Raw genomic sequence first — 25681 nt, 5'->3', positions numbered from 1 at the left:
TTACGGGCGTTTTCATGTCTCCGCCAGAGTCCCATTTTGGGCCGTTTATTTAGGTCAGTTCGCAGCGCTCTGCAGTACAGCTCTCTCGGGGGTGACCGCATGTGGTCAGTAACTTGATTTTTCAGAATGCAGCCGGAAAAAGAAGCCGGTGTCCGGAGACGCAGGTGCCAGCGCCCCAGACGCGGCTGCCGGCGGGGCCCGGTCAGCCGGCAGCGCGCACGCGCCGTAGATCCCAGGGGAGGCGCACGCGCGGGAGCAGCGGGGCCGCGCACGCCGGGCCGAGGATCTATTTCCGGGCGGGGCGGGGCGGAGCGGCGGGGAAGGGCGGCGCGGCGGGGGCTCAACCTCTAATCTCAGCGGCTGCGGCGGCGGCAGGGGGAGCCCGAGCTTCGCCTCTCGCGGGTCAGTCCCGCGGTGAAGAGAACCCTGGGGGACGAGAGCGTCGGAGGGAAGAAACCTGAAAGCTGGTTCCGGGCTGAAGAGGGAGAGGGGCCGCCACGGCTCCGGAGGAGGAAGATAGTACGGTTCGGGGAGGGGGGGGGGTTCGGGTTCGGGTTCGGAGTGGGGGGACAGTCTGGACTGAGAGGGAGGCGGGTCCTGGTCTGGGAGCAGGGAGTAGCGTCCAGACTCGCGGGGAGGGGGTTTTGGGTAGGAGGGCTAAGGAGAGGGGGGAGGGCCGGTGGGGCTGAGGGGCCGGCAGAGGAGGGCGCTCTCGACTGCGGGCAGAGGTGGGGGCGCGGGCCGCCGAGGTCTGAGTGAGTGCAGGTTTGCGAGTGGGTTGGAGGGCCCCACGCCGAGAGGGAGCAGGATCTGAAACTCCGCTCCCACGGAGGGGGTGGGAGTGGACTGGGGCAGGCAAGATTTGCTGATCTTCACGAGAGGAAGGGGTTCAGGGGAGGGATGGATGAAGAGAGCGAGGCCAGCCTGTTTCTAAAGAGCGTCCAGGGGAGGCTGGACCCAGGGACCCTGCTGCCTTTAGCGTCGGATTCTCCGCGGGGTTGGGCTGAATGAGCTGGGCTTTTGGGTTTCGGGCCTTGTTCGGGGGGAGGGGGGGGGCGCTGGGCGGTGCCCCTGGTACCTACCTGGGGGCATTGCTTTGTGGGAGGCTGGGTCTGGATTCGTTCGGTCAGCTGTCGGAGGGAAGCATAGTGCCAGCAGGGTTCTGATTCGCCGGTTTGGGGTGCTGGGGGTGGAGTGCGATATCTGGCAGTGAAATCCGAGCTCTCAAAGGAGGGAGAGAACCTTTTCTTAACTGCTCGGTCTAATCTAGACGTGAGAGTGAAAAGCTTTAGAAGTAAACAAACCTGGTTCTCTTTTGCAGAAGGGAGGCGCTGAAAGTGAGGCTGGAAGAGGAAGATGCCGAGTACAGACTTTCTGATGTTGGTGAGTCTTTTCCAAACATCCTCCTTGTTGTAAGGCGCTTGTCCCTGGAGTTTTATTTTTAGTCCAAGGGAGCTGAGTGTGTAGATTCCACTCCTGATGCTTCTTTTTGGTAATTGAACATTTCTGCCACCTTTATTTTGGTCTTAATGATTAAGATGGTTAAATAACTGAATTAAATATGTGAATATATAATATTTAATATACATGAAGGAGAATCTTTTTCAAAATTCTTGCAGTTGGTTTTAATTACTCCCTTCTCATATTACCATAGCAATTTTAAAACTTCTATTGCATTTTGTCTGGGTCTGCCATATATTAGTTTAGAAGTGACTGTCTCCCAGACTATAGTTATGATTCCCCAGAAGGTAGATATGTCTTATTTTGATAGAAATGAATAAACACCTGTCATGGTGCTCTGTAGTAGTAAGTGCTTAACAATGCTTATGGAATTGAATTAGTTTGAATTTAAGTGTTTTGTTGCGCTGAGGTGTATACATGCTTTGGTAGAGGCTTCATTTTCCTCTTCTCCTGAGATCTTCCTGTGCTATTTTCTCAGCAAGCAGGGAGAATAGCATTACCACATGAGCATTTACCAAAACGGCGTTTTATTCTTGGGACATTTATGACGCCATAGAGGCTCTTTAGTGGGAGAATTGTGGGGAACCCAGGACTTTCAAATAGCTATATAGAAAAAGGGTCTGCATTTAATGTTTAATAAGTCACTTCACTGAGTCTGATGTCTGTGCAAAAAACATGGGTTTAGAAACAACTCCTTTTCATCTCTTTATCTCACTATCCCAGAGAGGTGGTAGCTATCCCTGGGAAATTGGCAAAAACTAATAGTGAAGTTTTCTTATACCTGGTGCTGACTTCCTGTAGTGGCAAAACCTGTAAGGAGATAAAGAGAGAAGGAAATAAAGAGGGAAACTAAGTTGTGATTAGTTCTGATTCGAGGCTGGGAGCAAGGATGATTTTAGAGACATAAGTATTTGATTTACCTACAGATCCTGAAGATTTCATCTAAAATAGTTTCTTGCCTCAAGTTTTATGGATTGTCAGTAGATAATAAATAGCGTTAATATAATTTTAAATGCTTATTATAAGAGCAATACATTAGTAAAAAAATGAAATTATTATAAATAAGCAAAAGGAAGCAACCCCCCAAAATTCCACTACTCAGGGATAGCTGCTGTTAGCATATTGGAGGGTTAATGGGGAATGATTTGTAATAGTTGGTAATTTCTGTTTTCCCCCAGTATGTTTATGTAAATTAAGATTCCTGTATGTGAGTAGGCTATATTCCCATGCCCAGAGATGTGCTTATTACTTCTTGGGCCTTTGGTTCCCTTTAAAAGTCTGAGCAGTGAGTGCTTTTATGCAGAATATTAACTTTGGGATTCGTTTTGTTTTGAAGTATTTCTGTAGCTGTTGCCACTACTTTTCACTTCCTCAGTTAATAATCTAGACTGTTTAGGGGTGTTGCTTTGCTCGTTAGCATAAGGAATTAATTTACATGGATGACAGGCCCTTGAGGATCATCATTTTCCTAAGACATTGTATATGTTGGTTGAGGTGCTTTCATTGGAAAAGCTGTCATTCCTTCCTTGTTTATACTGTGCTATTTGAAGCTAAAATGTGAAGAACCAATAAACGGGTGGATTTTCAGTGGGGTCATTAAACTGTCATGATCTGAATTCAATATGTTTCTATAGGTACTTTATATAATGTGTTAAAAGACATATTCTTGGCCCCTTAACTAGGAAGAAAGGACCCGAGTTAATAAAAAATAAACCTCCATGCAGGGCAGTGTATTGTAGAAACTCAGAAACAATCATAGAAATCATATGATGCAATTTCTTATGTTGTGCACGAATCCTTTTTTAGAATCTCTGATAAACAGGTACCCAGTCATCTGTCTTTTCTGCTGGAGGAATAGGTTGGGAATAAGCTAAGACATAGTACCGGGCAGATTCAAGATTAGTAATATAAGTCCAACAGCTACTACTTATTGAGCACCTATTACATGCTATGTGCAGAAATAGATACTCTACATACTCGTTTAAGGTTCACAAAAAACCCTTTGGAAAATATGCTGGCTCTTACAGGCGAAAAACCAGGCTTAGTTGGGCTATCAGCAGCAAAGTGGTGGAGCCACCCTTTAACTACAGGTGATCTGACTTGAAATCCTTCCCGCATATTTACTTTGTAAGGCTGCATCTGGCTCATACTCTCCATAAGGGAGAGCTTGTTGAACTTTGTGACTGATGGGAGAGGGTTTATGTAGAGCAGAAGGGTGGGATAGTTTCATCCTGTAGGGGGCACTTTAGAAATGTGTGAGTGTGTCTGCTCACACATGTTGTCTAGTATAGTCTTGCCTGAGAAAACGTGTTTTATTATACAAATATTCCTGTTTTTTCTTTTACATTGCAGTTGGGGGCATTATATTGAAATTTTAAAAGTTATGCCTATATGTATAATGTTTTAATCTTTGAATTTCATTTTAGAATAATAAAGGGTCAGTATAAAATATTTGTTATAAAAAGAAGTCATTGGGTTTGATAAGGTTGAAAACCACATGTGTGGACAGTACACTATGGTAATAAAATTTGAAGATCCACTGGAGTCCATCTATGTCACACCTTGTATTCCAGAATAAGGAGCTTGGGCTGTCAGCCCTCAGTGCATTACTGTCCTTAATTTTGCCCTCATTTGATTAGGGTGGTTTGCTTGCTTTTTTCCATTTGCTTCTATATGTCATAGGCTGTAATACTTTCCACCTATGACTCAGAGAGAATGAAATGAGTGAGTGAATTCATCTGAGAATTGAGATACTTCCTGCGGGAATTCAAGTTAGGCAATTTTTGAGCAATCTTTGTCTACTTTGGCAACTGTTCTTTTCATCCATATTCTCCTCCTATCTAAGCTAGGGTTACAAGTTGCCAAATACCTCTAGCTTTTAAGAAGCTCAGTCTACTTCTTAGATAGCTTTTCTCTTTTTCCATCCATATCGGTAAGTCAAGGTTACCATTTGTTCCACTGGTTTTGCTGGTTGGGGTTTGAGTAAAAATTGTTTAGGGCCAAGGTTCTCAACCCAGGGTGATTTTACCCTTCAGGAACATTTGACAGTGTCTGGAGACATTTTTGATTTTCATACTTGAGGAGTGCTAGACGTCAGGGATGTAACTAAAAACCCTACTATGCACACAGTTTTCCACAACCACAAATTATCTGGTGTAAAATGTCAGTAGTTCCCAGGTTGAGAAACCATGGTCTAGAGTTCTTAACATAGATAACGGTATCTGTAGCCCATACATTCAATGTGGGTTGTCCCAGGCAGAATGAGTCTTTGAGTGTAATGTGTCTGTTATAGTGTTACTTGGGGTTATTTTGCTGGTAGATCAAGCCCTGCAGCTTTGGAATATATATTGGAGAGTGTACAGCATGGTCTTCTGCAGCAGAGTAACGTTCCTGCAGCACTCTTTTTTTTTAAAAATTAGGTTTTTTTTCTTTATCATTGCCTGATGATATGTTTATTGATTTTTAGAGAGGGGAGGAGAGAGAGAGAATTGATATGAGAGAGAAACATCGATCGGTTGCCTCCCTTACGCGACCCGACTGGGCATCGAACCTGCAACCTAGGTATGTGCCCTGACTGGGAATTGAACCTGCAGCCTTCTGGTGTATGGGACAACAATTCAACCAACTGAGCAACCCAGCCATGACTGAAGCACTTTTTTCTTCATTTGGAAACAGTAAGCCTGTCTCAGTTTTGTTTTTCAGGTTCAAAAATGGAATCTTTCCAGATCTTAGAGCTTTATCTTTAACACTTGGATCTTTTTCAGGGATACTTTCTTTCTGAATCTCAATTAAGATTTAAGCAATATGTTGAAAGATCGACACAAAATGCTTATTTATAATCTGGTGTCTTATTTGTAGGATTGTCTAGAAGAAAAGGGAAGATTCATTGGGACTGGTAGAATATTTAAATTTTGTTGACAATTTGGCCCTTGTAGGATGAGCACTATATTTGGCATTGTTTCAATCTTATAAATAAAGCAAAACTATAATAACAAGTATGATAATTTCTGCAGCCTTTCGCCTAAAGGAAGGGGGAGTTGTAAATAGATAAACCCTCAAATCCCAGTATTTGGCTTAGCTTTGCAGTCTGTGTGTCAGGAATTTTTAGTAACATTTACCTTCTTAATTAGGCTTTATCCAATCTAATATTACATATAGTTTGTACGCACTGGTGACACAATTGAGAGTCAGCCTGTGATTAAGAATTTTCCCTGAAGGAATTGATTTATAGCGAATCAGTCCATGTGTAGAAACATACAGAACCCAGTTACAGAGAAAGAAACCATGCTCTAGGTTAAGGGGCGATAGGAGCCATCTGGGAAGGCAGAAAGTAGTTCGTTGGGTATATCAGTTATCTCTTGGTGCACTCCAGCAGTATGAATGAGGAGATGAAGGGACTGTTGCAGAGCTGGGCAGGGTTAAGGAAGACCAGGAGGGGTGATGAAACAGCTCAAGGGTAAGAGCCGTACTCTTAGGCCTGGAGGAGCCAGGAAGGGGAGTAGTTTCTGGAACCTTGAGAGAGCTTAGCTGAAGGAGAGGGTAACCTGTAGGAATATAGCCAGTGCCAACCAGTAGCTGCGTAGGAAGGGAATTAAGAGGAATAAACACCTCAAACTGTTTCGTTTCTCACCCTCTGATCTCCTTCCGGAGTTTCTTATTGGTCAAACTCAACTGGAAACCAGAGAATAAGGAAGCCTGGGTGATTTAATTCATACAGGGCAGGCCCGGGAGATACATACTTACAGAGCTGGAAGGGGTTTGGTGGAGGATCTGGAAGAGCAAAAGGAGGGTATCCAGCATGCTAGAGTCAAGGTCAAGTTAGTTCTGAAAGGCACAGCTAGAAGACAGTATCTGAGCAGAGTCTGGAATATTATAGAAAAGGAATGTTCTCTTTGATAACAGAGGACAGATTTAGAGGCAAAGTGTTGCCATAGCTTTGGCAAGCCCAGAGCTGCTTTGTTCTAGTAGTAGCCTTAGGTTCTTAATTGCCTGACCTTTAGGAATCCAGCAGTCCAGCTTCCCTTGCTGTGTAGGAATCCTTTCCCCAGTGCCCTGCCAGGAGTGGGTGTGAAATACTTTCTCAGGGAGTTCTTTCCATTGTTGGACAGCTTTAAATTGTTAGAAAGTTTTTATTTGCCCAGATCACTGAATGGATCAGTTTGAATTAGGTTTGGCTGTAAATAAAAGAAAAATCTAAAGTAATAGAGATCTTTGAAAGGTAGAAATATATTTCTCTAAAGTAAGAGAAATCCAGAGTAGTCAGTTCCTAACGGATATGGCCATTCCTAGGCCTTTGAGGAAGTTTTACCACTCGTAATGCCTCCCCTTGGTCCAGGCTAGCTGCTTTGAGCTCAAACTATCGGGTTTATGTTTAATTCAGCAGGAAGAGGAAAGAAAAGGAGAAAGCCTTGTCCCGCTTCTTAACTACTACTATTTTCATATGAAATTTATTATGCATACACAAAGTGTATGAAGCACATACCTACATTTTAAATAATAATAATAAAATAATCATCTATCTACCACCCAGGTTAAGAACTAGAAAATTTACCCCCAATCCCCTGTGCCCCACCATGATTACATCTCCTTCCTTCCCCTCTAGGGATAACGACTATCCTGATTTTGGGGTAATTATTCCCTTGCTGTTTCTTGTGTTGTTGTTTTTTAAATGTGTAACCACCTATGTATGCAACTGTAAGTTTAGTTTTATTTTTTAACTTGATATAAATGTATTTATATGTATTTTTAAATTTTCTTATGTTGCTCAGTATTTGTGAGATATATACATGTTGTTGCTTGTAGTTTAGTTCATTCATTTTCATTGCAGTGTAGTATTTCATTGTATGACTACTACAGTTTATTTCTCCATTCCACTAATGATAGACATTTGGATTGTTCCAATTTGGGGCTTTTTTGAACATTACCATTATGAACTTTTTTGTATATGGCAAGTGATCACAGTGTAAGTGTTCTTCTGGGATTTATTCCTAGGAGTGGAATTGTTGGATTGTAAAGGGTGTACATCCTTAACTTCATTAGATAATGCCAAACTTTTCTAAAGAGGTTGATAAAATTTATACTCCTAGCAACAGTATATCAGAGTTCCTAGTTCCTACACAGCTTGACAAATCTGATATTTATAAGGCTTTATTTTTTGCCAATTCAGTAGGAGTGAAATCTAAATTGATTTCCATATGCATTTCCCTGATTACTAATGTGTCCTTTTAGATGTTCATTGACTATGTGGATTTCTGGGTTTGTGGGTGCCTCTTCAAGTCTTAATGCCTTATTAATTATTTATGTATTTTTTGTAGTTCTATTAAATTTTGTTGTATATATTTTATGATTTTGTTAACTAGCTTCATACAGATTTAAAATTGTTACATCTTACCTAGCAAGTTGTACTTTTATCTAGTACTGCTTTTTGACTTAATATAATATAGCTACATGAGCTTTTTGTCATGAAATAGGCAAACTGTAAATGTTGGATGGATGAATGACTTGCCTTTTGTACAGGCTGAATATAGGACAGTTCTAGCTTGTCCTTTTGGCACATTGTTATTTATGTGTCTTACTATCCCATGAATTGAATAAATCATTTTTGAATTTAACAGAACTGTAGCATTTTCTTTTTTGAGGTATAGCTTTCATATAGTAAAGGGCACAAATCTTAATCATACAGGTCAGTAAATCATACAGGTCAGGTCAAGACTGAAAAATAGCCAGCATCCCAGCAAGCTCCTCATATCCCTCCCAGTTGATAACCCACCAAAGGTTATCATTCTCACTATATTTTGCTGATTTTTGAACTTTTTATAAATTGAAACATACAATAGATATATTTTTGTGAATGTCCTTTTTGCTCAACATTTTTTCTGAGAGATTCAGCCATGCTCTTATGTAGCAGTATTTTAAATTATTGTAATGTGGTTTTACAATGTATAAAACATCTCAATTTCTTTATTGTATAGTTTGTGAACATTTATGTTTCTAGTGTTTGGCTGTTATGAGTGATGCTGATGCATTCTTTTTAAAAAAAATATTTTATTTATTATTTATTTATTTATTTATTTATTTATTTATTTATTTATTTATATTTGTTTATCCTCCCAAGAGGATATTTTTCCCCCATTGATTTTTAGAGAGAGTAGGAGGGAGGGAGGGAGGGAGAAACATCAGTGTGTGAGAGACACATCGATTCTTTGTCTCCTGCAAGAGCACCAACTGGGGCTGGGGAACTAACCTACAACCCAGGTATGTGCCCTTGACTGGGACTTGAACCCGTGATCCTTTGGTGTGCAGGCTAACTCTCTACCACAGAGCCACACTGGTCAGGGCGACATTGATGCATTCTTGAACATGTCTTTTGGTAAACATAAATAGATTGCTGGGTCATAGGTATATTGCCAAACAGGTTTCCAAAGTGGTTGTGCCAGTTTACATTCCTATGTGGTTTTCTTAATATATAAATTTTGGATTTAGATTTGGGCAACAAATCTTAAAGTTCTGCACACTAAACATTAGAGAGAGCATTGAGAATTCTTTCCTGAAGTAGTTTAGACATTTTTAAAATGTGAAATGTCCTTTTTTTCCTGTAATTTTTCCAAGAGAGTAAAAGCCTTCTGCATTCTTGTTTATCTAGTCTATAACTGAATAAACATTTGATGGAAACAAAGCAACCCTGGTTATTTTTTGAATATTAAAAGTGCTCTGTTAAGGGCAGAGTTTAGATTTGTAAAACACCATTTACAGTAGCAGTTAATTCTAAGACTAAAATCATAATCCTTGGGAACTCTTTGGAATTTAAGTAGCCATTGTGGTGTATTTGTATTCTGCATCCTAGGCAAACATCAAACAACTTTTTGTGTATAGATTTCCTTGTTCAGAACTTTTCATATAAATGAAATAATAGAATATATAGTTTTTGTGATTGGCTTTTTTCACTTATAATGTTTTCAAGGCTCATCCATGTTGTAGCATTGGTCAGAACTTCACTTCTTTTTATTACAGTCATAAGGCTTTTCCTGGAAAATTTTAAGTAATGGTTATATCCAATAGTGTTTCTATTTTGTTCTCACAGGGAACATGGGGGGGGGTGTCTCATCTTGAGTTTACTTTAATATAATAAAGTAGTTTGTCATCTAAAGGCTACTTCTAGGATTCATTTTAGAGAAGGGGCTGTTATGGGGAATATGGACCCAAATGACCAGCCTTCAGGATGACTTGAACCCTTTATAATTATTTGTAAGAGTTTATGTGCCCAAGCATTTTTTTGGTAGGGGACTTTAGGGGACTGAGAATTCTCAAAAAAAGATGAAATCATGATACTCATACAGATAGAAAATGAATATACATTGAAGATTTTATTTTACTTAGAGTGAGGAATCCAGGCAGATGTTATAACTGGTTCAAACGAGATGTCCAAAGAACAGACACACTTATAGATCAAGGATATTAAAATGAATATGAAATGGAGGCAAAATTTGTTTCTTCTATAGTGGGGAGGGAAGTCATTTGGACCTTTACCAGACATGGCAGATTGTCTGTTTCTAGATGAAAATTAGTTTGCATTGCTATCAGTCATCTACATTATATTTCTCTACCTTATATTATAGCTTCCATATAATTATAATCAGATAACCCAGAGGGATGTCCTAGTGAATGCCTAATTTTCCACTGGAAGTACACACATTTTCTCCTGCACTTTCAACAGGTTATCAAAAAGTCTGAAACTCTTCCAAATGTTAATTTAAAAGTTAGTCTTCAGTTTTAAAAAGTAGCTCCTTTTTGACTAGATTTTGAAAGCAGACTTCTGAAAGAGTTATTCAGAGACCCAGAGATAGATCTGAAGTTTATTCTTTTGAACAGGATTACATGTTGGAAATCTCCAAGAAGTAGCCTTTGCAACTTACTTAGGTTACACTTCTCCGCATATATTTAGGATTTCTTATCTCTAATAGCAGCATGACTGTTGAAGAGGAGATTTCTATAAATACTTATAATTTGGCAAGTCTGGGTATGCTAACTCAATGACAAGGCTAGATAATCCTATTGTGATAAGTACAGGAAGAGAAAAGCTCACCTATTGTTTTGGTAGCTCAGGGAAGTCAAGACTTCTCCTTTATGTGTGAAGACTGTACGATTGTTTCCACAAGGCCTTGCTTATTAGCCAGGGAGTTCTCCGTCCTAGTCTTCAGAGGATAATGAGCTCCTATAGTACTTGGAAGGGTAACTTCATATGCACAGTCAGTCATTTAGCTATTTATTGGAAGGGGAGGGAGATTCATAGCAAATTTGACATTATATGTTCAAGTTTGCATGTATTTCCCTCTCACATTTTGCCATATGCCAAGAAAGTGTTTACCAAGAAAACACATAATTACTCTTACCTCTCCATCCCTTAGCCTGCTCCTCTGTTTATTGAACTTAGTTTTATGCCTTTCAGTCTTCTCTACTAGTTTAAGCTCCCTGTAGTGCCTTTCTTGATGTTTTTGAGAAGAGAGGTGCTCAAAATCATTAGTTGACAAAGGCAGCATCTGTCTTCACTTAATGCCTTGTCCTCAACACGAGTAAATAAATACAAAAGTTTAAATGACCATTTGGCAGTATTTAGGGCTATCAGCTTTTATGAGCTCAGAAGCTTTGATTTTCCATAATTGCACCCTAATGACTAGAGAATATTGCATGTCTGTTTCCTTTCTGAAGCCAAGATTGTATCACAGTGATGGTAAGGTGCTTGGCCTGAGTGCTGCAGTGCCAAGCATAGAGCAATTAGACTTACACACGCTTGTGGAAACAATCCTGAGCACGTCTGTCTGAGTCTTGAGCAAGGCTGAAAGGGAGCACATAGACTATTCAGCTGTTTGAGAGGAACTTCTCAGATACTGGATCTCTTACTCACAGGATGGAATTTTCGGGGGAAGTTTACAGTTTGCTCTTTACCTCCTAAGAAATGCTGATTCAGTCCCTTCAAACATTGTTGTGTCACAGTCACTAGTGGTTGGTTGGAAGGCTGTCTGGTTTTATTGCTCAATTCTTACTTCTTCAGTGACTCAGGAAGTTTTCCATTTGGGCTTGTGATCTCTTTTTGCTGATGAACTTTAATGCCTTTTGGGGCTCTGAAGACAATAGTGTTTTCTTACCTGTTTACTTTGTACTTTGAAGTTCTTCAGAATGTGATATGAAAGGGAACCAGATTCAAATAACTTTGTTCCTGTGTTTTTAGGGCAGAAGTAAAGAATAATTAACTCTTTGGGTATCTTCTATATTTAACTTCTTTCCCTAACCTGAGTCTCAGTCTTTAGGTTATCATTTGATCTTAAGATATTAAGGTAGTGGGTGAACTGGGTACAACAGGTTTTTCTTTTCCTCAACAGACTATTCCTGCTTTTAAGCTCAGATTTCTGGCTCTTCTGGAAAAGCTATCAAGGGTTGAATCGTGCAGCAGTTATGTTAGAGGTTAAGAAAGTGGAGGGAGGAGGGAAAGAAATTCTTTCTTCTCTGCAGTATTGCAGGGTGGAAGATTTTGATTTTCATTAGTATCTGGCCAAAGAATAAATACTAGCCAGGAATAGTGATTTGGTCTCATTGATTCATGTGGCTGGGCTCTGACTTTAACACTTCCAGGAAAGCTTGGTGGTGCTTTTGTACACCCTGTCAAAGAGCTGGGTATCCACTAAGTTTGGTGATCAGGTCTCAGTAATATGTTAACTGTTGGGTAACTATTTTATAAAAGAAGGGGATGGGAAGAGAAGGGGGCATGCCATAGTGTAGAGAAACTGTTCTTAACCAAGAGTGCCTATCAGAATCACCCGGGGGAGCTTTTCCAAAACACATTTTTCTGAGCTTCACTCTATACTTACTGAACCATCAGTTGGGGTATTCTCCAAAAAGCTCTTTGGGTGATTTTGATGCACTCCACTGGTTTAGTGGAAAGAGTATTGAACAAGAAGTTAGATTCTGCTGGGGCATCTGCGGGTAGTTTGACCCCAGGGAAGGCACCTTTTAGTATTGGTCTTTGAGCCTCAGTTTCCTCATCATTGAAAAGGATTGGTGGGTTCGGTGGTCTCTAAGGTTTCTTCAAACAGCAATGTTTTATGATTTTGAAGACAACTTTCCTGAAGTATTTTTCAAACTGATTCAGTCTTTCTTTTGGAAGCAGATAATAGTGTAAGTCTCTAGCTGAGAAAAAAGTGAGGTTTGCAGTTTGAGAAAGCCATTGAATAGCTGTTCATACTCTGAAAGCACTCAATGTTTGTAGGGCAATGTTCATATCACTTGGCAATGTTGTCTCTCTTAATTGAGAGCATAGTGAAGCTGTGGCTCTTAATTTAGCTCTTGGAATAAACTAGATGGTATGAACTATCTGTTTTTAAACCTATTGCTGTTGGTCTTCTGATAGTTTGTGCCACCGATAGCTTGGCTCTAGAAACCTGGGCTATGGAAAATGTAGTGGGAAAAACAATGCATTTTGAGTTGGAAAGTTTGAGTCCTGGCTCTGCCATGTCTGAGCTCTGTGACCTTTGGGCCTCTGTAAACTCTCATAAGTAAGTGCAGTATTTCATGTTAGTTGAATAAGTGTTGAGTTCCTACCATGTTGAAGATGCTATTCTAAGTGGTGTAGAAGATATAAAAATTAGGTCCTCCCTCTTGTTTGTATTCTTGTCAGTACCTGGTACCGTAAGAGAGTTCAAACATTAAAATAATGATTGGTTACGCTCCATCTAGGACAAATTAATTCAGTGTAGTTGGCTAATGCAGTTTGGCCCTGATTAACTCTTGAGAAATAGCCTGAATTGTGGCATACTGATATTTGGCATATTAGAAATGCAGAGAAGACATTGTGCTATGATAGGAAGACCCTTTAGTAAGGAAGTAGCGTTCCCAAAATCCTGATTTTACAATGAATTTACAGGATATTATTAGGCATTACTGTTTGGAATTTTCCTCTAGTGAGCGACAGGCTTGTCCTTGGAACCCAGGTCTCTGTTGTGGTCCGCAGTCTGCATTTGGACACAGCAGGAAGTTTGAGAGGTACAAGTTTTTATTGAAGCCAAAGGAAGCTAGTTTGTGTGCACTTAAGTTTTGACAATACATCATTAGAAGACTTTGTTTTGTGTAATACTCAGCTGAGCAACATTACTACCTTTTCTTTGGCAAGGATGCTGTGTCTGTGGCAGTTCAGAAATTATTAGTAGAGTGGATTGGTGACAGTGGAAATGTTTTTCTTTGATGTTTAGCCTGATTTTTTTTAATGTGAGAGGAACAAGAAGGAGAAGGGGCATTGGAATGTCTCGGTTCCTCTGCTTGGCTCTACAGCTCTTTTATATTCTTCTTTTAGGTCACATTCTTCCTGTTAGGTTTAGGTGTTTATAATGTTTTAAAGCCCTGAGTGATGGTTCCAGAAGTCTTGGATTCAGCTTGAAGTGTGAAGTCCTGGGTTATAGTTCTGACACTGCTGTTTACTGCTCAGTTTGCCATAGAGCAGGTCACTTACCCTTGCCTGACTGTTCTCCCCACCCGTAAAGTGAAACTCTTCATTCTTAACTAAGAGCTTCCTGAGGTTATAAAGTACAAATGAAATAATATGAAGGGTGTTTAAAACTTTAAAACCATGTATCTGGTGCAAATAAATAATGCTCTTAAGTGCTTCACCCTTTCCTGCACATGTTTGTCACGGCCCCTTGACCTCCTCTTTCTTAATTTGCTTCCCTCTGTAGTCAGGTGGCCTCATCTTTGAGTTTTAAAGGGAAGGGAGAGTTTTAAGTGAAGCACACTGGTGAACTCTCATCCCTGTAAAATACTGCCACGTACATGGTGGGCACCCAGGGAATAATTGCTGAATGATGGAAACCCATCAGCTGTAGGCATGTCTGCAGCAGTGGCAGCATTGCAGGGCAGAGCTCTTCTTAGGATGGTGTGGTGGGCATTCTGGGGGCTACCTGAGCGGAGATCTGTTGTTCTGCAATAAGACAAATGCAGATGGTTTGCCCCTATTGAATACGGATTGTTTCCATTTGTATTAGCTCCAAGGGCAGAAACACCATCCAGGGAATGTATGCCAGGCAGTTTTATCTTTTAGTGATACTCACTTCTAGAATGTTTCTTCTGGCATTAATTGGTAATTAAGTAATTGGGGAAAAATCACTGCCTAATTGGCAGTTGATCAATACAGTACTAGTTATCAAACAAGTTTTTCTTGGGGGGAGAGGGTGCGGTTAGTGCCAGTATGGGAAGTTTGCTTATGGAGTTTGTTCTCTTGGAGTGATTTAGAGACTGAAAGAGATTAACATCATTGGGGATAGCTGTGGCTAGTAACTGAAGAATTCTGAATCTCCATTGACTTAGTTACATAATCACATCATAATCTTGGTTTCCTAAAAATGTTAAGAGAATAAATCATAAGTATAAAAAGCACTGAGATTGTGTAAAATATTAGTGTTAACTCCCTTCACTGTATTACACAACCATACTCTAAATTTAAGGAAGCCAGGAGTAGTATCATTCTAGGGCACTGGTTTCAAACCTGAAGGTCATGATCCATTTAGAGCAGGGGTGGGGAATGTCCAGTCTACGCCTTGAAATCATTTGGTCTGGCCCTGCCAAGGTAACTGCAGACCGGACTCAAAATTCAGTAAATCTAGGAGCCTTTTTCATAGCTAATTTTTAAGTTAATTTTCTATGGCCCAAGAATGATGTTATAAATATCCAAATGGCCCTCGGCAGAAAAAAGGCTTCCCATCCCTGATTTAAAGGGACACAGAATCAATTTAGTGGGGTCAAGCATTTGAAAAAAGAAGGAACGAAGAGAAATGTGAGAGCATCACAAGTAAGGTACTTGGTATTATTTTGGAAACTTTTGGTTTGGTTTTATACCTTTTGTTGCTATGTGTACTAGATTGTGTTGTAAAATATGTTTCTGTTGGGACTGTATTGGAAACGTTTGAAACTCATGGGTCTCACAAGTAACATACCCCAGATTTACAGAACTTGTGGATTTCCACTGTTGTGTTACATTCATGAAAGTGTCTTACCTGAAGTGATTTGGGCGCTGAAGGAGTTCATTATGTTTGGGAATAGAAGACTACTAAACTCCCTTAAATCCTAGCAGCTAATAATGATTAGGAGAGTACTATTTTCTGGCTTTTTAGGCATCAGCAAACACCTAAATCATTAGAAAAAGAAGAGAAAGCCTGCAGTTTATTATCATTATTTGACAGTAGCTTCTTAAAGTAGTTAATATTTTGAATCTTCATCCTACTAAGGTTTATCTTCTTTTTTCCCCCTTTAATAATATACTTTCAAAAGATTGATGGTATTCTTACTGCCATTTTGCATACTTTGGGCAAAACATTTTTGTCTTCTCTGGAGGAATTCATTTCCAATTTTATAATAAAGTGTGAAGGAAGGAACACTTTCTGTGGGGAAATTTTACCCCAACTACTGTTTTGTGAGGCAAGGGCTGGAGCTAACACCCCACACACTCATGGACACATATACAGGTACAATTTATTTATTTTGTGATGATTATTTTATGTCCCTTCTAGATAAAGAATTAGAGGCACAGACTGATGAAATAATTTGCTAGGAGTTACAAGAGAACATACATTGTGAAAAGAAAACTCTAGGGGTGCCACGGGATCATAATGTGTTGTCTGCCAGTGAACACTGGAAATAAATAAAGACTTGGAAGAGTACTGAGTAATGAGTCAGGAGGCCTGGGTTCCTAGGCTCTGACACAAGCCTATCAAGCTTAGGCAGGCCATTTCATGTTTGAGTCTCTGTTTGTAAAGTGAAAATGTGAGCTTGACCTCCAAAGGTCCCTTCAGCATTTAGATTGTTGCTCCCCAAAGGGCTGGGGTATTGCATCGGGACCCATCCTGGGGTTTGTGCTATTTGCAAGGCCCCAAGGAACTGCCTCATTCTTTTTTTCCAAGGAGATAGCCTACATTACCCCACAGAGCCCTATAATGCAATGACCTGTGAGTGTTGTGAGGTACTTCAATTCATTGGGGGCTGAGCCTAGGTTGTTTGTAGTAACCAAGAATGATCTTGGAATGAGACCAGGAGATGTAATTTCTGTGACCAATTAGTTGCCTACTCAAAAAGCTTGCTAGGATCCATCCAAGTACAGTATCATTCTGTCTTTGGAGTAAGAGAATATAGAACTATATCTACTGTTAAGGACTTTGAATTCAAGGACTCCCATTATCTTCTTGTAGCAATTACCAAGAAAATATATTCTTGCCAAGTATAATTTTATAGATGTTAGCAAGGAATACCTTCATATCTTAATAGGCTTTAAAAAATTATATTAGTTTGCATTTGCTGATTCTTTGCCCTCTCCCTAATACTAGTTATATTGTTTTATTATTCAGTGCTGGGAAGAGTTGATAATATCTACAGGCATCTTTTGACATTAGTAATAACCTCTATTTTCTGGATAAATTAGGAACCATATCACCAGAGGAAAAACTGATCTGAATGATTGTTCTTCTGTCGTCATATTCATCCACACTGTTTAACCATTTGGTTTGATCACAGCTTTAACACTACGAGATTCTTTATAATGATGGGAATCATGACAATAACGCTGCTGCTGATGGACTCCTCTGGTCTTTCCTCAGGTCTTCACTGCCACTGCCACTGGTGTGCAGGATTGAGGTTGTTGATAGCAATAGTGGGCTCTGGGGAATGGTCACCAAGAACTAGAAGGAGGTTGTAGATAAGCCATGTTTCCATGGATAGCCCTCTAGGGAACCCAGTACTTTCCTAAAGTTAATTGCCTTATACTGCAGCCTAATTGCTAAGGGTATAAATGTTTTCAACAAACATTTGTTGAGCAACTGTCCTCCTAAGCTTTCATGCACCTATTAGAACATTGCATGTAGATATCCAACAGGAACATAACCAAAATATAATTAGCACTATCTTTTTCTCAGAATCTCTTCTACCTTCTCCCACTTCCCTTCCTTTTCTAGTCTACCGTGGTTAATTGTGACTCCTCTTGCTCAGTCTCTCACACTTGAACATTTGGAATTATCTGTACTCGTCCCACTCCATACTTTCCATATCCAATAAGTTATCAAACCCTGTTTGTTCCACTGCCAAAAATGTTTTTCAAATCCATACTGCTTTTTGTCCCCAGTGTTGTACTGCTTAAGGTCAAACCTAGTTTATTTTCCCCCTGGACTGTTTCAGTCATCTTCAACTAAAATTTTCATTTCCAATCTCCATTCTCCTTCTATTTATCTCCCAACAAGTTATCTTTTTTTGAAAAATTAACTCTCTGATTAACAACCCATGTCTTTTGTTTTGTTGTTTTGCAATTTGCTTTTTTTTACCTCAACATTATATTGTGGAAATTTTTCCGTGTAGTTCATTCAAATTTACCTTCTTTTTAATGCTGCATTAAAATGCGTGTATTATAGCCCTGGCCTGGTGGCTCAGTTGGTTGGAGCATCGTCCCTACACCAGAAGGTTGCAGTTTCAGTTTCTGGTCAGGGCACATACCTAGGTTGTGATCAGGGTACATATGGGAGGCAACCGATTGATGTTTCTCTCACATCGATGTTTCTCTCCCCCTCTCCCTCACTTTCCCTCTCTTCTCTGTCTCTAAAATCAATAAAAAACATATCCCCTGGTGAGGATTGAAAAAAAGTGTGTACTGTATTATAGTTTATTTAACTATTCCTCTATAAATGGACATTTTTATTATTTATATTTTTCTTTCATTACAGAGAATACTGAAGTGAGTGTCCATACATAAGTGCAAGATACCAAAAAGTGGAATTTCTGGGTCAAAACGAATACACATTTAAAATGTTAACGTACACTGGCAAATCACTTTACAAAAAGCGCCTATCAGTTTATACTCTGACTTTCCATGCCTTTTTTTTTTCATGACCATTTGTAATCTGAACTTAGTGTGCTTCTCCCAGCCTGGGTGCTCTGATTGACGTATTTACTCATTTTCTGTCATCCACTGTCCTAGTTTTTATTCACTACAAATTGTGTGCCAGGCACTCTCCTATACATTGGGGATTTAGTACCCGGTTAGGCAGATAGGGTCCCTGCTGTCATCTAGCTTACTCTCCTCTCACACAGACTTTTTGCCATTCCCAGATTCTTTTTTAGGCATTGCAGCTACTTTTCTCTCTTCCTGGTATGGCTTATTTTCCTTTAACTTTTCTCCCTAGAGAATTTTCTGTGATCGTTCTTTTACCTTTTTAACCAGCTTAGATTTTATCTTGTAATGTCACCCTCATCTCCTCTTAGGTAGAGTTAGGTAGGCCTTCCTCAGTAGTCTCTCTCAGCACTCACATCCTTTTTATAGTATTTATGCTCAAGAGTTTGAATTGTTTGTTTATACTTGTGTGGGCTTGTGTATGCATGTATGTGTATATGCATATGTGTGCATATGTGCATACACACATAGGCCTCACCCATTAGAGTATAAGCTCAGTAGGGACACCTGTGACATTTACCTTGATGTTCCCCCAGCTTAATGCCTTAAACACTGGAGATGCCTAATAAATGTTGAGTAAGTGAATGAGTAACAAACTATCAGATGAACTTATTTTGTACAGGGCACACGGGGGCTTGTAAATATGACTAAGATCTGTCTTCAAGGACTAACCATGTAGTCAGGGAGATAAGAAACAGATGAGTAGACTGCAAGGTGATTCGTGATAACCTCTGTATAGAGGCACAAACGAGTACTTGAGAATTTAACGGGAGAGGTGAATTCTTATGATTGGGATATTCTGGTAAATTTTCACATGAGAGGACTTTTTTCTTGTTTGTGAGGGATACACATAGTGATGAGATACGTCCCTGGCTCTCAAAGTTTTTTAGTCAAATAGGGCCTTAGAGCAGAGTTTGCAGTCTATGGCCTATTGGCCAAATCAGACCTGCTGCCCATTTTTGTACAGCCCATGAGCTAAGAATGATATTTTACGTTTTTATAGAAGCAATATTTGGTGATATGTGAAATTATACGAAATTCAAATTTTAGCATCTAAATTAAATTTTGATGGAACACAGCCCTGTTCTTTTGTTTTGACTGCATTTGTGCTACAGTAGCAAAGCTGAGTAGTTACAACAGTTACTGGCCTGCGATGCCTGAAGTATTTACTCTTTTACAGAAACAGTCTGCCAACCCTGGATTAAAGTGTGGGAAAGATTCAAATAAAGTTGAGAAGAAGAGAAAGACATTCATATTGAGAGGGTTAGCTTGAGTTAAGAGAGTAGGGTGGTGAATACTATAGTCATTACAGAAGTTTTAGAGCTGAAATGATGATCTGGCTTAACTTATATTTTACAGAATAGTCAGAAGATTAGAAATCTTGTCAAAGTCCACATGACTTGTAAGGGGCAGTGTACACTAGAGTGAAAGGAGCAGGAGCTTTGAGGACCTTAGAGGGTGATAAAATTATTGCTGGGGTAGGGCCAGATCATGAGTGGCCTTGCCCTTGAAAAATGAGAGTTAAAGAACAAAGTAAGAACAGACTTCCTTTCTCTCCCTGAAAGTAATATTTCTTTTTTCTCTTGTATTCTAGAAGGCCTTTGAGCCCTACTTTGAGATTTTGGAAGTGTATTCCACAAAGGCCAAGAATTACATAAATGGTCATTGCACCAAGTATGAGCCCTGGCAACTAATTGCAATGAGTGTCGTGTGGACCCTGCTGATAGTCTGGGTATATGAGTTTGTCTTCCAACCAGAGAGTAAGTATACTGTCTTCTCTGTGAAGGTATAATGGAGGTTCACTAGCCTTGGAACTCATGCTGATGATTAGACTAATTTCTTTCCTTTTGATTTGGTTCTGATTTCAAAAATTTGTTTAAATGGGAAGTGGGACATTGTCTTCTGACTGGTAAAGTCCTATTATAATAGGATTCTTGTGTAACTGTTACTGCTTATGTTGATTTTTCTGGATTTGCAGTTTATATAAAAACTCAGTGGTGCCCACCAGCCTGCCCTTCCAGGTGAAGTGACCTATTCCAGGGAACTCTCAGGAGTACCAATAAATGTACTTTTCTTTTTTTATTGTGATAACATATACATACATAAGATAACATTTCCCATTTCCCCCCCTTTTTAAAATACTCACCTGAGGATTTTTCCATTGCTTTTCAGAGGGGTGGGGGAGGGAGAGAGAGAGAGAGAGAAGAGAGAGAGACATCAATGTGAGAGAGACATCGATTGGTTGCCCTCTGCGCACGCCCTGATCAGGCGCTGGGGATCGAGCCTGCAGCTGAGGTACATGCCCTTGACTGGAATCAACCTGAGACCTGTAGGTCGATGCTCTAACCACTAAACCAAACTGGCCAGGGCCAGTTTTCCCATTTTTAAGTGTATAGTTCAGTGACATTACATTCCCATTGGTGTGCAACCATTACTACTGCTCCTCTCTAGAGCTTTTTCATCATCCTAAACTGAAACTTTAATCCCCATTAAACAAGTGCTCCCCATTCCCTCCTCTTCCCAGCTCCTGACAGCCCCTATTCTATGTACTTTTCCTTTTAAGGTGGTACATTTGTAAAACCAGACTAAGGTTAGAGATTTGTATTTCTTTGCTATGATTAGTATTAGCTTTGGGTGTTTACAGAATTCTGTTTCCAGTTCTGCAGCCCACGGTGCCCATGTGCATTTTGTTTAACTGGTATAAGCAAAGACATCTTACGTCCTGGTACTTACTGCCTTTAGTGTTCCAAAAAGAATGTGCTGGCCTCTGAGCATTCCATGAGAAAATTAGTAGTGGCAGGGTGTAAATGATATTTGCCACCCAAATCTTTGTGAACTGAATTCAAGCCATTTCAGTTGTTTTGTTTTTAATAACCTATTTTTTATTATTATAGAAGTAGTATGTGTTTATTGTAGAAAATCAGATATAGATAAAGCATTGGAACAAAATTAAAATCTTGCTACCTAGATCTAACCACTGCTTATGTGTCTATATTATGTGTCCATATGAAATGTAGTTTTTGCAGGTCAAAGTATTTGTCTTCCCTCCAGACACTGGGGATCGTTTTGATAGCAATGCCGTATTTTATATTGTTTCAGAACCTTGCTCATATAGAGAAGTATTCTACATATCCCTGAACAATGAAGTTATTTTTAGTGTATTGCCCTAGAGGAGTCTAAAGTCTGGCCTGGTGATAAACTTTGCTAATGTTGAAACTCTGAATTCTTTTCTGAGGGGAAAGGGTAATTCTAGAACACGGGATGGAAGCCAAGGCAGATAAGAGCTAGCAGCAGCCGGAGCAACGGGGCGGGAGGGTGGGCAGGGGTTAGCTCCGACGCTGTTCTCTCTTCCGTCTTCCTGCTCTGTGATTATCAGCTCCAATCCTTACAACTTGATGTTGATTTTTAGCTGAGATTGTCCATAGGTCATCATTAGAAGTCAGCTATGTGGTAGGAGAGTGTGATAAACTCTCCGTTTCTAGCCCTAACAACACCCTTAAGTTCTCTTAGCCTGTTTCCTCACAATAAAATGAGCGTAATAATACCTGCCTTACCTAGTCATAGGGTAATAGAAGGATTGAGTGGCATAATTTGTGTGAAAGGAATTTGTAAACTGTAAAAAGCCATGCATTGTTGTTCTTACACTGACATTTTCTATTTTATTACCTTAGCCTATTTTAATTACTTTTCTTTCTGTACTTCTGGGGATTTTTACTTCTGAGATCATCTTTTTAGGTCGTGACCACGTGGTCTTTTCATTTTAATTTCTTCATTTCTAACCCTGTACTCTGTTCTTTTTGTCCTGCACCATGTTACCCCACCTCTTTCACCAGATTAATCTGTTCTTTCTCTTCCACCTAGTCGAATTTGGACTTTGGGCACCTGACTCAATTTGCTGATTTTTGGACCTCTTTTCACCTCATTAATTATTTCATTTATTAAATAAGAAAGCGGTTCTGAGCCTTTACAGCTTTAACATTGTTAGAGATACAGTTGACTCTTGAACAATGTGGGGTAAGAGGAGTCGAAAATCCATGTATAACTTTTGATTCCCCTAAAACTTAGAGTCCCTTACTAGGTCTAGATTCCTTATACACATTTCGGGTAACTGAAAATTTCTATTGTGCATTTGAAGCAGCATAGAGTCCTGGGTCTAAGACTAGAAGAACAAAGACTTCACTTAAATCCCTGTTCCATCACTGATTTGATCTTGGCCTTGAGCAAGTTATTACTGCTTTGACTCACTGTTGCCTTTGGATAGTATGTAGTACCTTCTGTGTCAACCTCAAAATCTTGTTTCAGAGTCAGATATACTGAATGTGAATTCATTAAAGGTAGAATAGTCTGTTTCAATGCCATTATTTATAATTATTGTCATTAACAGGGTCAGAATTCCACATTTGCCCTATGTACTGCCCAACAGAATGGAGTCTGATTGGTGTCATGATAATGAAGGCCTTTTTAGGTCCAGAAAATGTTGTTAGGATGTATGTTGAATGAGAGACTGGAGCCTAGATCCTGAAAAAAAGCAAGCATTGGTCATTTGTTTTGGGGAAGGGAAGAGAAATGTTGGGCCTTTATAAACCTTGAGAAGGTAAAAATCTCTGGAATATGTATGTCATTTGACCCAGCAGTTCTGTTTCTGGGAATTTACCCTTAGGTATTCTCTTATGTATGCAGTATGGTATGTGTTACAAGGTTATTTTAGCATGGTTTGTAGTAGCAAATGTTAGAAACAACCTGTGTTCATCAGGAAGGGACAGGTTAAATAAATTATGGTCCGTCCAATAATGAAATACTCTACAGCTATAAAAAATGAGTGAAGAAGCACTAATCTTTAAGAAAATATTCCTAAGTAGTAGTTCAAGTACAGTGCTAGAATATGCTACCTTTTGTGTAAAAGTAGAGACAAATAAGAATAGATCTTTATTCTTTCTTGTGTATGCATAAAGAAATTCTAGAAGGGTATTTTAGAAACTAACAGTGTTTACCTGGGGGTAGGATGTGGTCTGGGGGTAGATGAGAAACTTTTAACTCTTTGTGTGTATATTTATTTATTTTTACTTTTTGAACCATGTAAACATAATACTTAAAAATTAAAAGGTTTTTTGTTTTGTTTTGGGTTTTTTAAAGGAAAAAAACAACCTTTGTGATTTGAGGGCAACTGGAGTTGTAGAAGGCATACTCGAATAGTTCATGCATTATGACTAGTTCATTTGGGTAATAGAACCATTTGTTTCTTTTAGGTTTGTGGTCAAGGTTTAAAAAGAAATGCTTTAAACTCATCAGGAAGATGCCTATTATTGGTCGCAAGGTAAGTGGAATCTGTATAGATCTTCCTCCCCTTCCCACCCCCATGGTCATACCTCTTTCTTTTTATGTCCCCTACCTCCAAGGAACATTTGACAGTGTTTGGAGACATCTTTGGTTGTCACAGCTGGAGGGGAATGCTATTGGCATTTAGTGGATAGTGGCCAGGGATGCTGCTAAACATTCCACAGTGCACAGGACAGTCCCCTCCCCCTCCCCCAACACACACAACAGAGAATTATTGGCTCAACATGTCAGAAGCTCCAAGATTGAGAAACCTGACTTAACCTTTTCTGTAACATAGGTGACCGAAGGAGAAAGGAGATGTCTGTCAAGAATTTGAAATTAGAAAACTTGACAGAAGTGACATGATGCTTTGGAACAATATTTGGCTGGGCTGATTTTAGATATTTATGTAGGGGTTGGGTGCTTACATGGTTCAGATCAGGGTTGGCAAACTTTCTGTGAAGGATTGGATGTGAAACATTATAGACTTTGCAGACCATCCCATGTCTGTCAGAACTCCTCAACTCTGCCCTGATAGAGGGAATGCAGCAATAGGATCATAGGTAGAGGGATGAACCTGGCTGGGCTCCAGGGAACCTTTCTTTACAGAAATAGGCGTGGGCCAGGTTTGGGTTGTAGTTTGCTGATCCCAGGTTTAGGAACTTAGATAACAGAGCTATTGTCCTGCTCTTTGTACCTATCCATAGTCTAGTATGTTCCCTTCACTGTATCTTCTCTGCCCTCACCCACTCTGAGGATAAGATCGTCACCTCTGTACCCTTCCCACAGGCCCTTTATCACAGATGAAGATAAGCAGGACAGGCCCCATTGCAGGCTTTAAGGCAGGCAAACAAGTTCTTGATGTCTTCATATCCCCCAGCACCCTGCCCTTCACTCCTTCCTTTTACTTTTGGCTTTCAGTTACCTTTCCTGCCAGACCAGCAAAGATTTGAGTTATCTTTAGCCTTTGACTGAAACCCATTCAGAGCACTGTATAAATTCTCCCAAACTATGTCATATCAAGCTCATTTCCTGTGGAGAAGTAGAAGTAATTATTGGAATGGAGATGGGGCATAAGAGTAGATAGATAAGGCTTTCTTGTGACCTCAAATTATATTAAGCCCCCAAATTAAATCTACTTTGGTCCTTATAGAATAAGGGTAGGGAAGAGAATGGATGGACTGGCTCACAGAGGATAATAGCATTTCCTCTTACAGTCCCTGTAGTTTTTCTGCCCTTATGCTTCATGCTTTTCTCTTTCAATTTCAGATTTTGAGATAATGCTAGGGTTTCAGAACCCATTCCTTTCTTTTTTTAATCCTCACCTGAGGATGTTTTTTCCATTGCTTTTCAGGGAGAGTGGGGAGGGAGAGAGAGAAACATCAATGTGAGAGAGACACATTGATTGGTTGCCTCCCGCAGGTGCCCCAACTGGGGCCGGGGATCGAGCCTGTAACCGAGGTTCATGCCCCTGACCAGGAATGGAACCCGGGACCCTTCAGTCCATGGGCTGACACTGTAACCACTGAGCCAAACCAGCCAGGGCAGAACCCATTCTTAAATTTATAAACTAACAGAATTGGAAGGGACTTAGAAACTATATAATTAATCACCTTTCATATTTTAGAAACAGATTTTGAGGCTCAGAGACAAGAAGTTATTTGTTTTGAGTGAACATTTTTGTATCCATCTCATTGATTCACTTACGTTCACTTACTGAGCACATGCTTAGTGTCAGGTACTATCCTGGGTGCTGGGGATATAGTAGTGAATAAGACCAAGTCTTTCCTCTGTGGAACTTATATGTCAGTAGGAAAGACAAAATAAAGAAGTAAACAAATATATAAAATTTCTTTTTGAAATAGATGGTGTGAAGAAATTAAAATGTGATAGTGGTTCTGAGGCAAGAATTAGGGGTGGGAAGCACTTGCTTTGCTT

At 39.8% G+C, this 25681-nt stretch overlaps 1 protein-coding gene across 3 annotated transcripts in view; it reads left to right on the top strand.

Annotated features, from left to right (window-relative positions):
- The first annotated feature begins 298 nt into the window (after positions 1-298).
- SGPL1 (sphingosine-1-phosphate lyase 1) overlaps positions 299-25681 on the top strand; it is a 49930-nt gene continuing 24547 nt past the window's right edge. The window contains exons 1-4 of one of the 3 annotated variants that reach the window (XM_081157451.1): positions 299-519; positions 1322-1383; positions 20022-20187; positions 23674-23741. In XM_081157451.1, coding sequence (XP_081013577.1) covers positions 1357-1383; positions 20022-20187; positions 23674-23741 — 261 coding nt within the window. In that variant the 5' untranslated portion in view covers positions 299-519; positions 1322-1356. Of the gene's footprint in view, positions 520-719; positions 756-1321; positions 1384-20021; positions 20188-23673; positions 23742-25681 lie in introns of those variants that run through there. The other 2 variants (XM_081157452.1, XM_081157453.1) reach the window with 2 other exon arrangements.

The sequence above is a fragment of the Miniopterus schreibersii genome, assembly GCF_964146895.1.
Source record: "Miniopterus schreibersii genome assembly, chromosome: 14".
Lineage (NCBI taxonomy): Eukaryota > Metazoa > Chordata > Mammalia > Chiroptera > Miniopteridae > Miniopterus > Miniopterus schreibersii.
This window is presented reverse-complemented; position numbering and strand designations above follow the sequence as displayed.